A 22,409-nucleotide genomic window follows, 5' to 3' on the forward strand; every position below is an offset into this window, starting at 1 on the left:
GTAATTTTAATCATTAGTTCTTGTAATAATAATAACTTCCAGAATTGGATATGTTTAACCTCTTAGCGACTGCCGATAAGCATTAAAACGGCGGCCGCTAAGGGTACTTATTCCCTCATTACCATTTTAAAAGGGCGATCGGGAAGAAGGCTGAAGCGCTCCCCATAATTGTGGGGAGGGTCGCTGAAACTCCAGAGAACATGATCATGGCTGGATGTTCCAGTTTTCGATCATGTGATCGCCTTTATTCAGCGAATAACGGTGATCATGAACAAAAAAAAGTGTGCAGCTGTTTCAATCATTTCTCTCTTCTGACATGATATACATGTCAAAAGAGAAAGAAATGATGCCCCCCGACTTCCCGATACCTCCGCCATTCCCCGATCCCTCCTGATCAGTCTCCCGACCCTGCGTCATCTTCCTGAAAAAGAAAAAAAGGCGGGTGCATGTGTAGTGCACCCACCGAGACCTGCCAGCTGGTACCTGGCAGCAATATAAAATGTTTCCAATTGGTTCCTTTTGATCACTGTGATAGACCCTATCACAGTGATCAAAATAAAACAATAGAAAATCGAACCCCCCTTTATCACCCCATTAGATAGATAAAAATTATAAAATATATATTTTGATATGTGCAGAGAATCGCACGTCCCTGCATGTTTTTTTTTTTGGGGTGTCTAACAGCCGCAAAACATGAGCGCAGGAACTCGAGCACATGCGATATTCGGTGCATATCCGAGCACCCAATGTAAACTGGAGAAGCGAGCACTTGAGCTCAACACTAATGATGACATATTCAATATGACAATAATAAAACTTGGCACTCAACTTAATAGATCTATGTTCAGAAAATTTTATTTAGCAGTCTGTATAAATGTTTCGGTCTGTCATGGACCTTCGTCAGTCTGCTATGTGAGATCAATAAACAAAAAATAAAATACATGTCACTGTATATTACAGCATACAGTGGAACTAAATGAAGAACGAATAACATAATCACCAATGTGTAATAATAAATATATGCAACACCACAGAAGTACAATAGTCAATTCAATGATACCAAATAATCGTGAGTGAGAGACGGGTAACCTACTTGAGCACCTTCACAGTAGTGCCTCGGAATATTCTATATTATATTCAATACGACCCACCTAATGTTATCAAATTCTGTGTCGTACCTGTGGGTTCAAGATACTCACTATACCCCTGGATAAAATCCTTGAGGGGTGTGGTTTCCAAAATTGGTTCACATGTGGGGAGTTTCCACTGTTTAGGCACATCAAGGTCTCTCGAAATGCAACATGGTGTTCGCTAATTATTCCAGCAAATTTTACATTCAAGAAGTCAAATGGCGCTCCTTCCCTTCTGAGCTCTGCCGTGCGCCTAAACAGTAGATTTCCCCCACAAATAAGGTATCGGCATACTGAGGAGAAATTGGACAACAAATTTTGGGGTCCATTTTCTCCTGTTACCCTTGTGAAAATGAAAAAGTTTGGCTCTGTGAAAAAAATTAACTGTTATTTTTTTCCTTCCACATTGCTTCAGTACCTGTGAAGCACCTGAAGGGTTAATAAACTTCTTGAATGTGGTTTTGAGCACCTTGAGGGGTGCAGCTTTTAGAATGGTGTCATTTGTGGGTATTTTCTGTCATATAGGACCCTCAAAGTCACTTCAAATGTGATGTAGTCCCTAAAAAATGTTTTTGTAATATTTGTTGAATAAAATTAGAAATTGCTGGTCAACTTTTAACCCTTCTAACTTCCTAACAAAAAATAATTATGTTTCCAAAATTGTGCTAATGTAAAGTAGACATGTGGGAAATGTTATTTATCAACTAACTATTTTGTGTGATATAACTCTCCCTGGTATATCTGTCCCTTATCCTGGTATATATATGCCCTATCCTGGTATATATGTCACTTATCCTGGGCCCTATTCCTGGTATATATATATATCCCCCATCTTGCTATATATGTCACTTATCCTGGGCCCTATCCTGGTATATATGTCCCTTATCCTGGGCCCCATCCTGGTACATATGTCCTTTATCCTGGGCCGCATCCTAGTATATATGTTCCTTATCCCGAGCCCCTTCCTGGTATATATATCTCCCATCCTGGCATATGTCCCACATTCTGCTAGTGTTCTTTGACGCCCAGGAAAAAAAAATATTCTTCTCATAACTGCTTTTCCAGATCTTTATCAGTTTGGAATGTGGGCAACTCTTTGCAATGATAACTTTTGTAAACAACTCACAGCAGTAAGTTATACTGAACACAGATGTATATTACACTACAGGTCCTTTCACAGTGGGAAATCTATCACTGCTCACATTACATTTATATAACTCAAGAGGTGGGAGATTTGCAGTATACATAACATTGGAGACACCGAGACTGCAGTATACATCACTTAGGAGACACCGAGACTGCAGTATATACATCAAAGGAGACACCCTTGAGGAAGCGACAATCACGCTTGCGAAATGTGCGTCGGGGTGAGTGGTCGCCCCTAGACAGGATTGAACCTCGGACATTACATGGGTAATTAACCCTTTATTCATTTTATGTTTGAAACAGCGCTGTATTATGGAAAGCATATTGTGTCTTTCTGGCTCTGATTCAATCACATGGCTCAACTAGCACTTTGCTATTACCTTTTGTCCTATTGTATTAGGGCGGTGAGCCTATGATCTTTTTATAAGCTAGAATTTAGTGTATCTGACACACTGCTCACATGGATATCACTTTCAGCGCTGTGTTATATGTGTCCAGGTTCGCAGCCATTCCATATCATCACCTTTTAGTATCAATCTCTATGAATATAATATGTAATTTACATTGTATATAGTCATACATACATTTTTGTATCATGTGTTCTATCATGTTTTTGATATAAAAAAATAATAGTTCTTTTGAATATACGAAAACTCTAGTTCTCCTATTTTTTCCAATATTATGTTTGAGTTAATATATTGGTGATTTTTGGTATTATAATTTGGCTGGTTCTATATATCATATCAAAGGAGACATGTGGCTGCGGTATATACATCACAGGAAGCATGGGGCTGCGATATATACATCGCAGGAGACATGGGGCTGTAGTGTAGACATCACAGGAGGAATGGGGCTGCGGTATAGTAATCACAGGCTGTGGTATAGTCATCGCAAGCTGATTGGGGCTGCAGTATAGTCATCACAAAAGGCATAGGGCTGAGGCATAGACATCATAGGAGACATGGGGCTGAAGTATAGTCATCTCTGGAAACTCTGGAGCTGTGGTATACACATCATATGAGACCCTGTTGTCTTCTAGTATGGGATGGGAGAAAATTGTGAGCTAACTCCGCCCACAAAGTACATCATGATGCTGGCACTGGCCAGGGTGAGGACGTAATCTTTCATTGCATGTTCCCCAGCGTTCAGTAGTGAGTGCTAAGTGTATGTGCTCCGCAGAGCAGGAAGAAATTAAAGGTCAGACAGATGTCAAAATGAGACTGCACTGCGGACCACAGGAATCAGTTGCCCACCCCAGGTCTATACTAAGGATCACAGGGTAGTAATGCAGAGCAGCCTAACGACATGCCTTCAGAGAATCCTGTGACCCATGCCCCTTTGGGAAAGATCATGAAATTAGGACTAAACAAAAGGCTGATATCTCTGGAATCATATAGCAAAAAAATTGAAAACTCGGGAGCAACGAGAATAAAATAAAAAGAGCAAATACTGGCCACTTTTGACCTCTTGATAGGTCCTCATTAAAGTTATTCGGATCCTTTAACATTTTTTTATAACCAGTTACCCTGATCTAGCGCACTTCTTATATTAGTATACAGATAGCCATCTCCCATCGTCAAAGAATGATAAATCGCTTATATGACTGGTATCAGTTTGGATTAGAGTCTGTACAAAATGTGCTCTCTAAAATAAGATATGTATGCCAGGTGTGACTGGTATAACGGCCAAAGTCGCTGTGCAGCCCTAGGCTTAGAGGAATTAACATTGGTTTATCTAATATCTAGCTGTAGGGTTATTCTCTGAGCCATGAAAGTTTACATTGTATCAGGAATAACAAGCTTGATCTTTATTTTGGCAATTCTCTGGTCTCCTGAAGGGACCCGGAGTTTTGAAATCCTGGTGTATGTTGGGAATCTTTTTATTGTTTGTGGTTATTATTAAAGGACAGATTATAGGTACCTTCATCAGCACAGCACCAAATGTGGTCTACTTAATTATATTTTCCAAATATCTCTATGTAGGAACTACGGTATATCTATTTATCTATGTAGTTTTTGTGCCAACTACCTCAGGATCACCCATGAGCCTAGTGATTGGATGCAGCGGTCACGTGAGTTGTAGTCATGACAATCACTACTGTAGCCTGACAGAAGCAGAAGTAAGAAGCATTGTTGGTGCGGGGCAATCTGAGGAAAAGCTCAGGTTATTATTTTTACCTAGAGAAAATCCATCAGCATAAAATAATTGAAGATGGAGAACCCTATTAAAGAATTGTCCTTCATGTCTTGGGGCATCAAAACCAAGGACCAGACCTCAATCAGTGGACAACAAAGTCCCGGTTCACAGAAATGTGGAATAAAACTGTATGAAATGTCATAAAATGCTTGCGCAGTTGCCAGCTTTGGCATATTTTGAAAAGTGTACAAAGTTAATTGGGAAGGGAGCATGACCAACACATGTATCATAATTAAAAAAAGTAAAAAAAGTGGCATAGCTGTGATTGCAATGCAGAATAAAAGTGAGTATTGGTCTTGGGCAAGCTAGTTGTCCAAAGCAGATTTAGGAAAACCTGCCATGGGCTTTTATTTTTTTAAACTGACTACAGGAAGATAGTAGGGTGGTCCGTTTCCTTCCAGGCCTGGGTTTTCCATGTGGCCAGCGGTCACAGGTTCTTTGGTAAAAACCCTTGAAGCAGAGGGTTGGGTGTGTCAGTGTGGAGTTTGCAAGGTGCAGAGAAGACAGCTCTGCAAAAGCTCCGCCTGTGTGAGGGAACACAGAACCAAGCAGAGCGAACTCCTGGCACCCTGCAGCATAATACTCTGGTGCAGTCGCCCTCAGCAACCGGACGCATTTACGGACTGTCTTGTTTCCTGGCTGCGATCTGGAGGATACCTTTGGTTTTGTTTGTAAGTTTGGACATTAAAACTACCTTTACTTTGAACTTTCTTGAATCATTGCCTCATCTCTGCACAGTGAGGACACCACTGCATATACTTATGCCGGTGCATGGCAGGCTAAAAATGCAGCAAAATTCATGAAGAAGCCAATACCTCTTAATGAATTTGGTGCACCTGAATTGGGGCCAAAACTTTCTTTATCTATAAACTGCTATTTATTACTACTACAACTGTGTTCTCATCTTAAAGCTTAAGTAGCCTTAACCCCTTTCCGATGTTGGGCGTAATAATCCGGCCCTGAGCCCACATCTTTCCCAGCACATGTCAGCTGTTTTGAACAGCTGACATGTGCCTCTAACAGCCACGGGTGGAATTGCGATCCACGTGCGGCTGTTAACCTGTTAAATGCCGCTTTCAATCTCAGACAGCGGCATTTAACTCGCGCTTACCGGAACCGCCCACCAGTGACCCCATCACATGATCGTGGGTCACTGATAGGTTGGCATGACAACCAGAGGTCTCCAGCACATCTCTATCGTTGTCATAGCCGGATTGCTATGAGTGCCGACTGGTGGCTGGCGCTCATAGCAAGAGAGTATTTCTGCTACACACAGGCAATGATCATCAGTAGCCAAGGCGATGGTAGCTTCTAGTCTCCCATGGAGACTATTGAAGCATTCAAAAAGTAAAAAAAAAAAGTTTTTAAAAATATCAAAAAAATGAAAAAATATAAAAAGTTGAAATCACCCCCCTTTCGCTCCATTCAAAATAAAACATCAACAAAAAAACAAACATACGCATATTTGGTATCATCGCGTTCAGAATCGCCTGATATATCAATATAAAATAATAATTAACCCGATCGGTAAATGGCGTAACGAGAAAAAAATTAAAAACCCCAGAATTACGTTTTTATGGTCGCTACTACATTGCAATAAAATGCAATAACAGGTGATCAAAAGATCATATCTACACCAAAATGGTATCAATAAAAATGTCAGCTCGGCAAGCAAAAAAATAAGCCCTCACCCAGCCCCAAATCACGAAAAATGGAGATGCTATAGGTCTCGGAATATGGCGCCATTTGTTACCAAAGTTTGGATTTTTTTTTCACCACTTAAATAAAAAACCAATCTAGATATGTTTGGTGTCCATAAACTCGTAATGACCTGGAGAATCATAATGGCAGATCAGCTTTAGCATTTAGTGAACATGGTAAAAAAAACAAAAACAAACTGTGGAATTGCACTTTTTTTGCAATTTCACCGCACTTGGAATTTTTTCCTGTTTTCCAGTACACTGTATGTTAAAACCAATCGTGTCGTTCAAAAGTACAAAAAAGTAAAAAAACAAGCCCTCACATGGCTATTTTGACAGAAAAATAAAAAAAAGTTATGGCTCTGGGAAGAAGTGGAGCAAAGAACGAACACAAAAACGAAAATAACTTTGGTCGTTACGGGGTTAAAAGCTTGGTATTTGTCATCACATGGTACAAGTACATAATTCCCCCCAGTAGTAATTATGTCTCTCAGTCTGGTCATTCAGAAGTAAGCAGTGAGTATCAATCTGCATTGTCACTGCTGCTAGACATTGTTCACATCATCAGGCCTAACTATGAACTCATTCACAGGAAAGTATTATTTTGGGTGTTTTCTGACCAAAGTAGTTATGCTATTTACTATTAATCCTCAAAAGCCAATGAACCTGGTAAAAATTACTCCAGTCAGTCCATTGCCCATCACCTTCACTTCCCTGCAACAAGTCAGCAGGGAGCCAATGGGTTGTGAATATCTTTGTAAGCATCATCTTGGAGCTCCTGTGAAGACCTGCGGGTGGGTAGGCTTCATAAGAGATCAGGATTGCAGTATATAATACAAGTCATCAAAATATCACACGTTCAAAGTACACCACAACTGATCATGAATTAGATGAGTGGAAGTTTCCGTACCTCCTTCCTGCCCCACCATATTTATTTATTTTACTCACTTGTATAGCGCAATTGATTTCTACAGTCATCATCATTGTCCCCATTGGGGCTCAAAATCTAAATTCAGTATATATTTGGAGTGTGGGAGGCAACTTGGGCACCAGGAGGAAACTCATGCAAATACGGGGGGAACAACAAATTCCTTGCAGATGTTGTCCTTGATGGGATTTGAACCCAGGACCCCACACTGCAAAGCTACAGTGACTGTGCAACTGTGCTACCCACTTTAGCAGAGGTGGTCAAAAATGTTGTGAAAATGGCAAAGTTGCAAAAGATTTTGTGCAACTTTTTAAGGTGTTTTATGATAGTACTGACATAGACACCTTAATGAATGGGGGCGTAAGTTTCTATGATGCAAAAACATAATGCATTTTATAAGCCTTATAGTCCAAAAAATACGATGTGACATTGCTGGTATGTATACATAATATAGAATGCATAATGTAGCAGTATTTCACACAAAGAATCTCCCAAAAGCTGCTGGCTGAAGTATTATACAGTAGCTTTTAAATAATGCGGTTTTTGAGACATAAAACGAGAAGTAACCCTGCGCTTTTCTAGCACTTCCAAATAGACAAATCTATTGCAATTCATACCATAGGTATTCTGGAGGAAAGAACAGTGCTGTACATCAACTCTGAGTATATATGACTGGCATGGTATTTTTTCCCGCTGAATCATATACAGCCATGGCCAAAGTGTTTTATCCCTTGAAATTGTTCCAGAACATGAAGTATTTCTCTCAGAAAATTATTGAAATTATGCATGTTCTGTTATACACATTTATTTTCTTTGTGTGTATTGGAACAACAACAAAAAATAGAGTGAGGCTATGTGCACACTTTGCGGAGTTTGCTGCGGATCCGCAGCAGATTTGACCGCTGCGGATCCGCAGCAGTTTCCCATGAGTTTACAGTACAATGTAAACCTATGGGAAACAAAAAACGCTGTGCACATGCTGTGGAAAAAACAGCGCGTGAAACGCAGCGGATTACATTCCGCAGCATGTCACTTCTTTTCTGCGGATTTTCACCTGCTCCAATAGGAAAATGCAGATGAAAAACCGCAGAAGAATCCGCAGTAAAAACCACGATAAATCCGCAGTAAAAAACGCGACGGGTTTTCACTGCGGATTTTGGAATCCGCAAAGTGTAAACATAGCCTAAAAAAGGCAAATTGGACATAATTTCACACAAAACCCCAAAACTAAGCAGAATAAAGTTATTGGCACTTTTCCAATATTGCTGGTAAACAACTTTGTTTCAAGCATGTGATGCTCATTCAAACTCACCTGTAGCAAGTAACAGGTGTGGGCAATATGAAAATCCCACCTGAAAACAGATAAAAAGGAAAGAAGTTGACTCAATCCTTGCATGTGTGTGCCACACTAAGGATGGAGAACAGAAAGAGGAGACGAGAACTGTCTGAGGACTTGAGAACCAAAATTGCAGAAAAATATCAACAATCTCAAGATTACAAGTCCATCTCTAGAGATCTTGATGTTCCTTTGTCCACAGTGTACAAATAAATAAGAAGTTTATAACCTATAGCACATTAGCTAATCTCCGTGGATGGCAGAAAAAAATTGCTGAAAGATTCCAATGAACTCACTTCACCAATGTGACATTGGCACGAGCACCGTTCGCACTGATGTCAGAGAGGTGAAGTGAGTTCACTGGCTGTGAACTCCCGGGACTGTCTGAAGGCACTACGAGCAGGAGAACTTTCTCATGCTGGCAGTGCCCTCAGAAAGGGAATAGCAGTTCACAGACAGACACTAAGCACACGGTGCTCAGTGTCTTCTGGATGACAGGCTCCATGGTCACATCACGCAACCATGTGGCCTGCCATCTAGATGTAGCAGGGCTGGTCCCGTCGTGGGACAAATGGATTAGGAGCATCTCTGCAGAAAGGTGAGGAATATTGTTGTTTGTTTTTTTACCTCATTTGCAGATGACGAGGGCAATGGGGGAATGGGCGAGGTCGTAAGTATGGTTTAATTAAGAATATTACCGGAGTCTGTGTCATTCTTTCAATTAAGGGACATTTTTTCTGGGTGTCTGTAATTTCTTACAATGTGACTATGGGGTTAGTAATGGGGGCGTCTTATTGATGCCTCTCCATTACTAACCTCTGGCCTTGATGCCACCTGACAATACAAAGGTGACATCAAGCCCCCCAACTATCAATCTGCTTGCCACCGCTACAGGGCAAGTGGGAAGAGCGAGGCTAAGTGCCAGAATTGGCGCATCTCAGAGATGCACCTTTCCTGGGGCGGCTGAGAGCTGATGTTTTAGCCTGGGGGGAGGGCAGTATCCATGGCCCCTTCCTAGGCTATGAATATCAGCCCGCAGCTGTCTGCATAGCCTTTGCTGGTTATTAATTATAGGGGGACCCTACGTAATTTGTTTTAGGGTCCCTCATTATAATAGCCAGTAAAGGCTATGTATACAGTTGTGAGCTGATATTAATAGCCTGGGAACCTCCATTAATATTACCCCCTTCCCAAGCTATAAACATTGGCCCCCTACCATCGGCTTTCCCTCTGCTGATTACGAAAATTGCGCGTGAGCCCATGCCATTTTGTTACGAAAAATAATCTTTTATTAATTTAATACATGCACAGTAATTTGCACACACACTGTACTAATTGTATTTGTCACAGACATCTATATATCTACCTATTCTATTTGTATTTACTGTATGTAATCCATCTCTTCTATCCTGTTGGCTCCTGCAGTGATTTTACAGAACACGGCAGATGAATTGCGTGCTTTTTTTCTATCTATCTATCTATCCATCTAATATATATATATATATATATATATATATATATATATATATATATATATATATATATATGTGTGTGTGTGTGTGTTTTGACGAATATTGCCTTTAAAAACGATGTGTAAATGACAGAGAATTCCTGTATGTAAAAGCTCATGTTAAAATCTCATTCCAATCAGATAGCATTTGGATGTAAACTGGACGCTAGGTGCGAAATTCGCATTGTACTTGCATGACACTCGTCCGTTTTTCGGTCCTGTGTTTTTACACATATTGGGTATGAGCCCTAAATGAGATTTCTGAAAATGCTCATACTGCTTATTTTTTCCATACAGATGTCAATTCTTTCAGCTTTTTTGCAGCATTTTTCAATAATTCAAATAAAAGGAGAAACAAATGCAAGAAAAAAATGCATCAAAAACACATGCAAAATATGTTGTAAACGTGTCAACACTGTGTGTGTGCTAAGCAGTGTTTTTCCTGCCAACAATCTGGTTTTTGTTGCAGAAAAATATGCTGCCAATACTTAACATGTGCACATATCCTAAGGCCTCATACAGATATCAGTGATTTTCTCATATAAGAAAATCCATCTGAGTTTCATCTGCAATTTTCATTAGTTTGAACAGATTTTCAGCAATGTCATCACTTTTTTTCACTGATGAGAAAAAAAAAAGTTTGTCCACCTTCTCCTACCTATCCGTTAGTGAAAAACAGACAGTATACGGATGGCATCCGAGTGCTGTCTGATTTATTCACCTACCCATTCACTTACATTGCTGAGTTTGATCAATATCGGACACGTCTCTGCAATTTTGCATTAACCATTTGGGGCAAAAAAAACCAAAAACCTGACATGTGAACAGTTCCATAGGTTATCTCTGGTAAGAGTACTATCTGTGAAGAATATAGATTGCATTCGTACATGGAAAACTGAAGTGTGAATGAACCCTTAAAGTGTATTCCAGGTTCTTCCCGACAGTTTTAGGTACTGGCATGAAAAAAATTTGGACAACTTGCATTTGCTTATTAAATTTGAAATGAATGGAACCAATTCATTTGCAAAAGTGTTAGGTCATGTGCACATGTTAAACACTTTCAGCAGAAAATTCTCCACCAAAAAGCTACAGTTTACAATAACAGTAAAATGAATGACATTTCTAAAGTCTCATGGACACGTTGCTTTTTTTATTCCTTAGTAGTTTCAAATTTGCAGCATGTCAATTCTTTACCCACTCAAATGAATGGGGGAAAAAACACATGAAAAACACATGCAAAATGTGTCTGAAACGCGTTAAAAAGCACGTATTTTATGCAGCGCTGTTCCTGCCACAAGACACATTTTAGGTGCAGTAATTTATTCTGCAAATACTCAACGTGTGCACATACCCTTATTTTGCTAGGAGAAAACTCATGCAAATTTGATGTTGATTGCGAACAGTTAGTGGTTAATGTTACTGGGGTGTTTCATGCACTACTGCACATGACTTAAAAAGAATGAAACACAACCTAATGCAAATATTAAATAAAAAAATAAAAATAAATAATGTTCAGCCAGTTAGTTCACATAACAAAAGTAAAAACTTTCAAATGTATCTGCACTGTAGAATAGGAAACTTGAATACATCCTCATACGATTTCAATTATTATTATTTGTTTTTAATCTAATTTTGCTTGCTCTAAGACTACATATGAAGAGTACTTATTATTTCGGACTTCCCACAGCAAAATTCTGGCAGTCATTACTAGTAATGAGCGAATGTGCTTGGATAAGGTGTATGTTAGTTAGGCAATCATTGCATGTGTTGCAGCTTTCTAACCGATACGATTCATGCAGGTGCGGGGACTTGAACATAATTTTCAGTCACGCCAAAGACACTCGGTTAGCACCCGGGCATGTTCGGATAACACCTTATCCGACCATGTTCGCTCATCACTAGTTATCATCACTGAGGATATCTGAGGATTGTTACACATTCCACCCCTTGCATTGTAAGCTATGACATCCACAGCACAAATTCACAAGCTTTGGCTCCCATATGCCCAGTGCTTGTCAATTTACGCTGCAGATATTTCTTAAAATTTCTTGAAACTATGCTGACAGTGGCTTTTCTGCAAGCAAATATGCATAGGGAAATCTCATAAAGTTCTGCTATGTGGGAACTTAGCCCAAGATTAAGTTCCCACAATGAGTTACTGGTGAGTTTTTGATGCTACATATTTTTTAATGTGCAAAAAAATCAGTTTCTTAAGCTACTTTCACACTAGCGTCGGTACGGGGCCGTTGCCATGTGTCGGCCCAACGTACTGACGCATGCTGTGAAATAAAAGCACAACGGGGGCAGCGGATGCAGTTTTTCAACGCATCCGCTGCCCCATTGTAATGTCCGGGGAGGAGGGGGCAGAGTTCCGGCCGCGCATGCGCGGTTGGAAATGGCGGACACGACGCACAAAAAAACATTTAACGCTTTTTTGTGCCGATGGTCCGCCAAAACACGACGCATCCGTCACACGAAGGATGCGACGTGTGGCCAATACGTCGCAATGCGTCGCTAATGAAAGCCTATGGAGAAAAAACGCATCCTGCGGACAACTTTGCAGGATGCATTTTTTCTCCAAAACGACGCATTGTGACATACAGCAAGCGACGCTAGTGTGAAAGTAGCCTTACAGTTACAGCAAAGTGGATGAGATTTTCATGGCCACTGCGCTTTTTTCTTAGGCCTCTTTCACACTTCCGTCTGCTGGCGGGCATCGTAATGCGTTGTTGTGACGAAAATTGTGAAAAAGTGTGTAACGCATCCAGTGTTTTGACGGATGCGTTACACATGTTGTTGCCTGAATTTCAATGGAGAAATTTCCAGGGACGAGAGAGAGAGAGACTCCCATTCCGTGCAACGACGTATGCCGCAGGAGGCGTCGGGGAACGTTTTTCCACTGCAGACAAAAAACGTTCCATGAAACGTTTTTTGGAAAATATTATAGAAACTCAAGGGGTGCTCACTGCAAAAAGAGTTTGGTGCTCAGAAGAAAATTAGAAAATCAAGAAAAAGAAAGATCTTCGGCAATCAATAAATGACAGTTTATGCAATTTATTCCAAGTGAAGAAAAAATAAGGCAGATTGTCCACCATAAGTACAGAACATAAGATGCTGGTATGTACAGATATGCTGCGTGACGTTTCGGCACTCAAATGCTATTTCACGCCAAATTTGGTTTGGCTTGAAAAAGGCATTTGAGTGCCGAAACGTCGCACAGCATATCTGTACATACCAGCATCTTATGTTCTGTACTTATGGTGGACAATCTGCCTTTTTTTGTCTTCACTTGGAATAAATTGCATAAGGCCTCTTTCACACTTCCATCTTTTCTCTCCCGTCAAAATCCGTTGAGTTTTGAAAAAACAGGATCCTGCAAATTATTTTGCAGGATCCTGTATTTTCCCATAGACTTGTATTAGCGACGGATTTTCTGCACGTCGGAAAATCGCTCAGCGACGGGTCCTGTGCTGTCCGTCGTAGGCTATAATGGAAGCCTATGGACACAGAATCCGTCGCTGACCGTCAAACACAGGAATCCAGCGACGTATCCCGTTTTTTCATTCTGAGCATGCCCGGAACGAATTTTCAAGTCAGAAGAGATCTCTCTCTCTCTCGCTCTCTCTCTCCAGAATTTTCGACATTTGAAATTCAGGTCCTACCACATCAGACGCATCCGTCAGATTACTGGATGCGTTACATCCGTTTCCCAATCTTTTCGTGACGTCCGTCGATACGTCGCACCGACGCAGCATGACGGCCGTCACAAGACGGAAATGTGAAACAAGCCTTTGCCTAAGGCTGTGCGCTCAAGATCAGTTTTTGACTCTACATTTTACACTTCCAGAAAAGTGAATGGGATTAATAGAAATCTCATGGCCACTGTGCTTTTTTTTACTCAGATTAGGTTACTTGTATTTTTCATTGTATTTTTGAGTGTGTGTTTTATTGCGTCTTTTAACCCTGTGTTTTTTTGTTTTTTGTTAACGTCATGTTATAAATAAAGCTACTTTGTTTTTGATACTTTCTGGTATTTGGCTTTGCCAAAACTTTATTGATAGAGTCATGTGCAGATTACTTAAAACACATGTGCGTTTTTTTTTTAACCGCATCAAATGTGAACCCCTGGAATAAATCATCAGAAGGGGCAATTGGGATCACGTTGCTCCCCCCACCATTAAGCAGCAGATTTTGGTTTACTTCATAATTGTACATTCCATGTTCTTTTATTCCGAATCATCCCCTCCTGTGCTCAGGTAATTTTTGTTGGTGCCAACCTTCTAGAAAGATCTGCTATCAGGTCACATGTCAGGGCAGTTTTGAGAAACAGGTCTCTGATTGGTAGATTTCTATTTTGGCAGGAAGAAGGTCTCTATATAAGCACTGGCTTCCTGGACCCAGACCTGTCTGACTGAAGATCTCCATGCTGAAGCATCATCTTGATGATAATTTTTTCTTATCGTCGCGGTGGTTAGTTTGAGGGGGTCCAACAGCTAACGCTGGGTGCACAGGATTTTTAATGTATTGGTATAATAGTTGGATTGATGGTTTATTAAATGGTTGATTAAAATATTAGTTAATATTTGGTTTAATTAATTATAATGCTTTGTGTCACCCAAAAATAAACACTGCAGCCTTTTCATTCAAAGTTCTGGTTGTCTGTCTTAATTTATTAATTAAATGGTAAGTTGAAGCATTTTAGCCATGGGCAACTGTGATAACATGCAAGTCTATGGGTAAAATCCTCACAGATAACGCAGCGTACACGCAAGAGAAACTGACATTCTGGGGATTTGGAACACGCACTGCAGGTCAGTTTACACTGAGTAAAAACAAAAGCACGGTGGACATAAATCCCATCCATCATGTTCACACGTTCAGTATTTGTTCAGTATTTGACATCAGTATCCGTAAGCCAAAACCAGGAGAGGAACAATAAGAGGAAAAGTATAATAGAAACACATTACCACTTCTGTATTTGTCACCCACTCCTGGTTTTGGCTTACACATACTGATGTAACATACTGACCAAATACTGAACGTGTGAATGTGGCCTAAGACACTGCTTTTTTGACACATCGAAAATATGAAGAGTCAAAAACTCACCAAAAACTCAAAGTTGGCACAGAGCTTTACATAAGAGATGCACAAATGCTGCAGGAAATTTGCAACATCAAAAACTCACCAAAAGCTCATTGTGGGAATGTAGCATAAGAGCTCACTCACATGAGCATATAAGGCCACGTGCAGATATTGAGTATTTGGTCAGTATTTTACTTCAGTATTTGTAAGTTAAAACCAGGAGTGGGTGATAAATGCAGTCGCGGTGACGTGTTTCTGTTATACTTTACTTATGACTGTTCCACTCCTTGTTTTAGCTTAAAAATACCGAGGTAAAAAAACCTCATCAAATATTCAATGTGTGCATGTAGCTTAACACAGCCACTTGCACATGTTCAGTATTTGGAGATTTGAAAAAAAAAAAAAATCTGCAGTATTTGTAAGCCAAAATCAGGAGTGGGTGAAAATGAAGAAGTGGTGACGTGTCGCTATTTTAGGTTTCCGCTGATTGTTCCACTCCTGGTTTTGGCTTACACATACTGAGGTAAAAACTCAACAAATACTCAATGTGTGCACATGGCCTTATCTGGTAGCACTTGGACCAATACCATATTATGGGGAAGTGCAGGTCTGCTATATTTTTCTCTTTCCAATTTGGCATGAGAAAAAAAAAATCGCAGCATGCTGCGAGCGGCTCCAGATGTCAGATAATACAACCCATACAAGTCTATGGGTGCTTGAGAAACATTGGACTTGCACTGGATGTTATCTGAGTGTAGTCTGACATGCACGGATGGAGACAAAGGAGAAACTAAGTTCTCCATCTCTCTCGCATCTCTGATGTGATTCTCTCATGCAAAAAAATTGGATCACAGTAAACTGACAATTTGCTCAAACTGTGACCGGGTTCGAGCTGAGTGTCATCAGTCCGATTCTCTCGCAGGAAAGACTCATCGCTTGTGTGACCCCGACCTAAAGAAGGGATCAGCCACCTATTATACATGGTGCTAGTAAATAACACTTGTCAAAGCAGTCAATCTGATTTGAAGGGAACCTGTCAGCAGGTTTTTCCTATGTAACCTACGGTCACCACCTTTCTGCCCTGCGTTACAGCATTCTGGAATGCTGTTTATAAGTCTCCAAGCCACCCTGCAAAACAAAAAAAGACCTTTTATTATACTCACCTATGGGGTGGTCTGGTCTGATGGGGGTCACTGGTCTAGGTCTAGTGGCTCCACTCTTCTTGCAATTACCGCCCTTCTTCTCTGCTTCCTGTGGATAGCATGTCCTGTATCATCCACATGGTGTTCCCACATTGTGCTCCTATGGAGGCATACTTCTCTCTGCCATGCTGAGGGCACGGCCAAGTACTGTAGTGCGTTTTCGCTGGCGCTCTTTGGCCTTTCTACGTGCATGTGCAGAACAATACTTTGCTCTGGTCTCAGCAGGGCAGAAAGAAGTACGCCTGTGCAGGCGTGCAATGGAGGAACACCATGTGGATGACGTAAGACGCGTCTTCCACATGAAGCAGTAAAGTAGGACTGCAAGACCAGCGATGCCCATTAGATCGGACTGTCCCGTAGGTGAGTATAATAAAAGGTCTTTTTTTGTTTTGCAGTGCAGCTTGGAGACTTATATACAGCATTCCAGAATGCTGTAACACAGGGCTGAAAGGTGGTGACCGTAGGTTACAGGGGAAAAACCTGCTGACAGGTTCCCTTTAACAATACAAGTGAAAGTTAGGACCCAAGTACCTGATAGTTGAAAATGTGTTTTTAAGCGCAATTTGTTAAACATGTCCTCTAAAGTGTCAGCTGCATGCAGCGTGCACCACACCTTCACAACAGAAGCTGCTGTGGATCAGTCCACCAGTGGCAACCACTTACCGAGCACAAAGGTAACTGGGATTTGTTCTGCATATTTATCACAGTAAAGTGATAGCTTTTCAAAATAACGTTTTTGAGAATCTGTAAGAAAAAATCTGCAGCAGATGTGAGAAGATTGTACAACTTCTGAAATTTGATATTTTATTTACATTTTCTTATGTAAAAAGTTACAAAAATGAATATAAAATTGCAATATGTCTCTTTTGCACACTACATCTTCTGATATGATGCTTCTCTTTTTTATTCAAATATTAATAAAATGTCAGTACAATCCGGGAGTTTAAACAAATATGTGTTAGATTAAAATGATGTCCATCCACTTCATAGATTTACCTTTGTAAAGATCAGACTTATTGGTATTTTAACTGAGTAAAATCAAAACAATTTGTTGTGGTTGCAGAAATGTCAAATTGTCTTGCTCAAGTCCATGTGACACAGAAAGGGGTCCGGACAGCTGAGACAAATTGAGTTTTTTCACATTGACCACTAAACCCTACGAGAGGCTAAGGCTACTGTACATTCCCACAATGAGTTTTTGACGCTGCAGAATTTCTGCACCATTTTTGCACCTATTAGTTTTTGTGTGCGTTTTTGCAAGTCTTGGCCAAATCTGCCAAGAGATCCCAAGAGAAATTGACATGCTGCGGATTTGAAACACGTACCGCAGTTCAGTTTACGATTAAAAAAAATAAATAAAAAGCACAATGGGCATGAGATTACTATAAATCACATCCACTTTCATGGAACTGTAACACAGTGTGTATTTGATGCAGCAAAAATATGCAGTGTCAAAATTGCATCAAAAGCTCTTTGTTGGAACATAGCCTAATACTTTCTGTTTTAAAGAGAGCCATATGAAAAAAATAGGAGAAACAAGTTAAAGGGGACTTTTTTTTTAATTTAAATGGATGTTATTGGGGCTAGAAATAATTTCTGCAATTGGGTGTCATTACAAACTTTGCACCATTTGCCTTACAGTTCATCTCAGCTGATGTATGACCTCAAAACACAGCAAAATTGAATGTCCATAGAAATATAGAGTCTGTAAAAGCCAAAAATGGTGTAAGATTTCTAATGAACTAAAAAAAAATTGTCCTACAAAAGTGGACAACCTCTTTAAGCTGAGCTGGATATGGATAAGATGGAGGGAAGCGACACAGATGTATTTCTTCACATTTCCAGCTCTTTTAAAAGCTACATTTTCTTTACAATGAAGATGTTATTCAGAGAAAAACAGATCTAATTGTAATGAGGGAGACTGTCAGCATTTCATGCTGCATGGTTAAGAAATGTAGCCCTATTCCAAAGTATTTGGTAACAGCAACATTACCTCATTGATTTATAAACTGGATAATCCTGGAATTTTAGCAATAAAGGGAGTACAATAACAAATTGTAATGTGGTAACGTGTTAGCCAGAAAAATCGATGTGAATACTTTTCTGCCCAATGATGACAGAAGTATTCTAGGAGTGATACCTTTATTGGCTAACCAGAAAATAATATGTTTGCAAGCTTTTAGAGCACAGAGGCTCCTTCTTCAGGCGTGATTACAAATGGAAGCAATTCACACCTCCACCAGATGGACTCAGGATAACTAAGAACATCATTCCCACTCACTGCCTCTCCATTTGTAACAAAATGCCTAATTTGATTACCTTGACTTATCTTTAGGAGGCATCACACTTTCCCACCCCCTGAACAAATGTACTGCTGTAGTATTCTCTAAATGTTGTGCTTGTTTCTTATTAATCTATTTGTAATCTTGCCTGAAGAAGGAGCCACTGTGCTCTGAAAGCTTGCAAACATATTATTTTCTGGTTAGCCAATAAAGGTATCACTACTAGAATACTTCTGTCATCATTGGGCAGAAAAGTATTCACAGCAATAAAGGGGTAATCCACTTGAAAAAAATAAATCTGCCCATAGTAGTTAAAACTTAACAAATATTCTTCAAATGTCACATCCATCTGCCACTATCATCTTGGGATATCCCCTCCAGTTTCAGGATCCATAGCCTCTCCTCTGGCATGTGCTCAACAGCACAGCAGTTAAAGCAGCATGAGCCTCTCTGACCTTTTCCGGCGCCTGCACACTACAATACTTTGCTCTGCCCTCAACATGGATTGTCTGAGACACTTTGGAGCCAATGGTCAGTGATGAATATTGGGGTTTGCATCAATCCAATATTTATGCGAGATATAATTTTGCTGTCGTATCGAAGGGACGAACATAACGGTTTCACTCAAACCACCATAAGGCCATTCTAACCCCTCTAACTTAATATTGCTCAGATGGATGATGCTATTCATCTCATGTTTCATCTCCATAGAAAGGTATAATCGCAATAGGAAACATGACAACAATATCTACCACCTGGGACCTCAAGGCAAAGATATCCTGAAAATTAAGGATCTCATAAAATTCTAACAGACCTAGCATGTCCCACAACCAGCCTCCATATAATCTTTGTGATCTCCCTGGTGTTATCCATGACAAACTAGTAAACGCGGTGGGTTCTGCGTGACCCCCCACGGTGTACTCCATGGCAATGTGCATCACATCTTACCCAGTGATTGCACGGGAAGAGGCAATCTTTGCCTTTTGCAGTCCCAATGACCTGGAGAGAGACAACCGATCACACTACCAATTGCTATTTCTGCATGGTGCCCCTCGTTAGGAAAGGAGTTTCAAGGAAGATAAAGTGGACTTTACAGTATCCAAACATTGCAGCTTTAATACAGCCAGTACCATATACAGAAGAACTACCGGTTCCCAAAGCACCAGAAACATTTTCAGTCTAGTCAAGTGAGCAAGAGGGCGCTTAGTGTCATGAAGCTACTTCCTCTTAGGCTGCTTTCACACATCACTTTTTTTTTGCCATCAGGCACAATCCGTCGAATGTTGAAAAAAACGGATCCTTTGCAGATTGTGAAAAACTGATGCGACGGATCCTTTTTTTCGACGGATCCGACTAGCTGATCCAGCCAATTGGGTCCCCAAAAAATTGGAGCATGCTCAGTTTAAAAAAATGGAATCCATCGCCGGATTCCGTCATTTGACGGATCTGGCGCCATAGGGTTCCATTGTAGTAAACGCTGGATGCCGCTGTCCGGTTTTTCGCCGGAGACAAAAACCATAACTTTGTATGTTTTTTTCCTGCCGTCGGATGAACAATTTTCGCCGGATCCAGCGAACAACGGATGAAACACGAGGCCATCCGGTGCAATCCGTCGCTAATACAAGTCTATGGGAAAAAAAGGGATCCGGCGCCATCATTCGCCAGATCCATTTTTTTCAAAATTAGCCGGATTGAGCCTGACGACAAAAAACTGATGCGTGAAAGCAGCCTTAGGTTACAGTCTGCAACAATGGAATCTCCTAGTGAGCGATATTCAGATATCTTTGTTTCACAAAACAACTTTGTTTCACTTCTTCATGGAGGGCGATCTTATGGCATGCAACATCAACAGTTTAAAAGAAGCTCTGAAGATTCATCATAATCCAGGGGAATGGAGGCTCGATTCGTCTAAAACAAGCCTAAAAGCTGTCTTGCTGCATAAGAGCAGTGTTAGGCTAGGTGCATACGTTCAGGATTTTTAGCATTTAGCCGTTTTCCGCCGAAAAAACACTAAAAAAAAGCTTAAATAAGCATCCCATAATTTTTAATGCATTCCGCGTTTTTTATGCACATGTTGCGTTTTTTATTCCGGAAAAAAAACGCAGCATGTTCATTCTTTGTGCAGAATCATGGCGATTCCGCACACATAGGAATGCATTGATCCACTAACTTCCCGCATGGGGATATGCCCACCATATACCTGTAAAAAAAAAGAATTAAAATAAAAATCGTGATATTCTCACCTTCCGGCAGCCCCCGCAGCCTTCCTGCTCTTCGCGATGCTCCCGTTCCCAGTAATGCCTTGCGAGAATGACCTGTGATGATGTAGCGGTCTCGTGCGATGCTAGGTCATCTGGTGTAATTGCCGCGAGGCATTACTGGGAACGGGAGCATCGCGAGGAGCGGGAAAGCTGCGGGGGCCGTCGAAAGGTGAGAATATCACGATTATATCTTTTTACTATTGATGCTGCATAGGCAGCATCAATAGTAAAAAGTTGGTCACACTTGTCAAACACTGTGTTTGACAAGTGTGACCAACGTGTCAATCAGTTTTCCAAGCGATGCTACAGATCGCTTGGAAAACGCTAGCATTCTGCAAGCTAATTACGCTTGCAAAACGCTAGTGTTAAGCGGGAATATGCATGCCAATTCTGCATGCGTATTTCCCACGGCAGGGAGTTGCAGAATTTCCGCGGCAATTCTGCAACGTGTGCACATAGCCTTAGTGTAATGTTAGGCACTCTATTATAGGATAGTCTTGTCTTTTGGAGAAAGGCTCTTTTTCTATATACCTTTAAAGTGTTAATATAAGGGAAATTATTTTTTTTCTGAAACATCTAGTTTCACAAGTTAGTTCAGAGTAGTTTCCAGGACTCTTATTGAAGCAGAAAAGTTAAAAATGTCATGCTATTGGACTTTTAGCCTAAAAGCAATACAAAATTGTGTTATTCTATATTTGGCTAAGCACTCCTCTCATTTGTCTGAGGTTGTTTTTAATTAATGCTGGATCCTACATGACCATTAAGTTTGTAGGTTTTGGCCCAGGAGCAGTAAGTATGAGAGTGTAGGTTCCCATCTACAGTGGGATACTTCTTGTTGCCGATAGAGGGCTGTCACAAAGGGCTGTCACAAATTGGCCAACGTATGCCCTAAGTACCTCTATTTTTTAATTATAGTCTGTAAATAGCCAGAATAAACAATAAGGTTGTCATGTGTCCAAAACAAACATATGCTCCTATAGATATGCCACAAGACCAATTGGGTATAAATAATACCAGAATTTATTGAAAAATCATAATACAAGCATAAAAGAGTAAATTAGGGGAACAACTGCAACGTAAGATTAAAAATTCAAGATAGAGGGAAGGGTAGGGTAACTAACAGCTGCATAATGTTCCAATAACTGTGAACATTAATATGCATATGTACTGGTGACTCAATTTTTCAAAATAGTAATTGTAGCTAAAATAGCGTCTAATTGCATATGACACAGAAATATATCAAGGTATTATATAACAGAAGGTAGATGATAAAATGCAATAAACCTTCAAAATTTGACATGTGCATGGTGTACAGTAATGTATAGAAAGTGCCTACGGTAATTGTATTGTGCCATGGTATCTAAACAATTAGTACTACAACTCTGTGAGGTGAGATGTAGCATACAGGGCCAGAACGAGGGTTAGGCATCTGCCTAGGGCTCTACCTTGTCTACCCTTTGATGGTCGGGGCGCAGGCACGGACGTGAGCGCTCAGTCACTGACACCGCTCACCTCTCTCTCTGCCCGTGCCCTTTGCTATCGCTTTCTCCCTGCTCTCAATTGCAGTCGAGTCTGTCAGACGCGAATGCAATTGCTGTGGGTGGCGCACAGGACTGAAGAGGAGTTGTAATCTCCC

At 40.5% G+C, this 22,409-nt stretch overlaps 1 protein-coding gene and 1 long non-coding RNA gene across 3 annotated transcripts in view; one reads left to right on the top strand and one right to left on the bottom strand.

Moving 5' to 3' along the window:
• The window catches only part of BEST3 (bestrophin 3), a 90,418-nt gene that overhangs the window by 23,992 nt on the left and 44,017 nt on the right, over window positions 1-22,409 (bottom strand). Inside the window, exons 1-2 of one of the 2 annotated variants that reach the window (XM_077265268.1) lie at window positions 18,836-18,878; window positions 16,894-16,988 (exon numbers count right to left, since the gene is read on the bottom strand). In XM_077265268.1, the coding sequence (XP_077121383.1) occupies window positions 16,894-16,988; window positions 18,836-18,861 (121 nt within the window). In that variant the 5' untranslated portion in view covers window positions 18,862-18,878. Of the gene's footprint in view, window positions 1-16,893; window positions 16,989-18,835; window positions 18,879-22,409 lie in introns of those variants that run through there. The other variant, XM_077265267.1, reaches the window with a different exon arrangement.
• LOC143776180 (uncharacterized) overlaps window positions 18,995-22,409 on the top strand; it is a 32,868-nt gene continuing 29,453 nt past the window's right edge. Inside the window, exon 1 of the long non-coding RNA XR_013215785.1 lies at window positions 18,995-19,043. This is a non-coding gene — a long non-coding RNA (uncharacterized LOC143776180). The remainder of the gene's footprint in view (window positions 19,044-22,409) is intronic.

This window comes from Ranitomeya variabilis, chromosome 5 (genome assembly GCF_051348905.1).
Source record: "Ranitomeya variabilis isolate aRanVar5 chromosome 5, aRanVar5.hap1, whole genome shotgun sequence".
NCBI lineage: Eukaryota > Metazoa > Chordata > Amphibia > Anura > Dendrobatidae > Ranitomeya > Ranitomeya variabilis.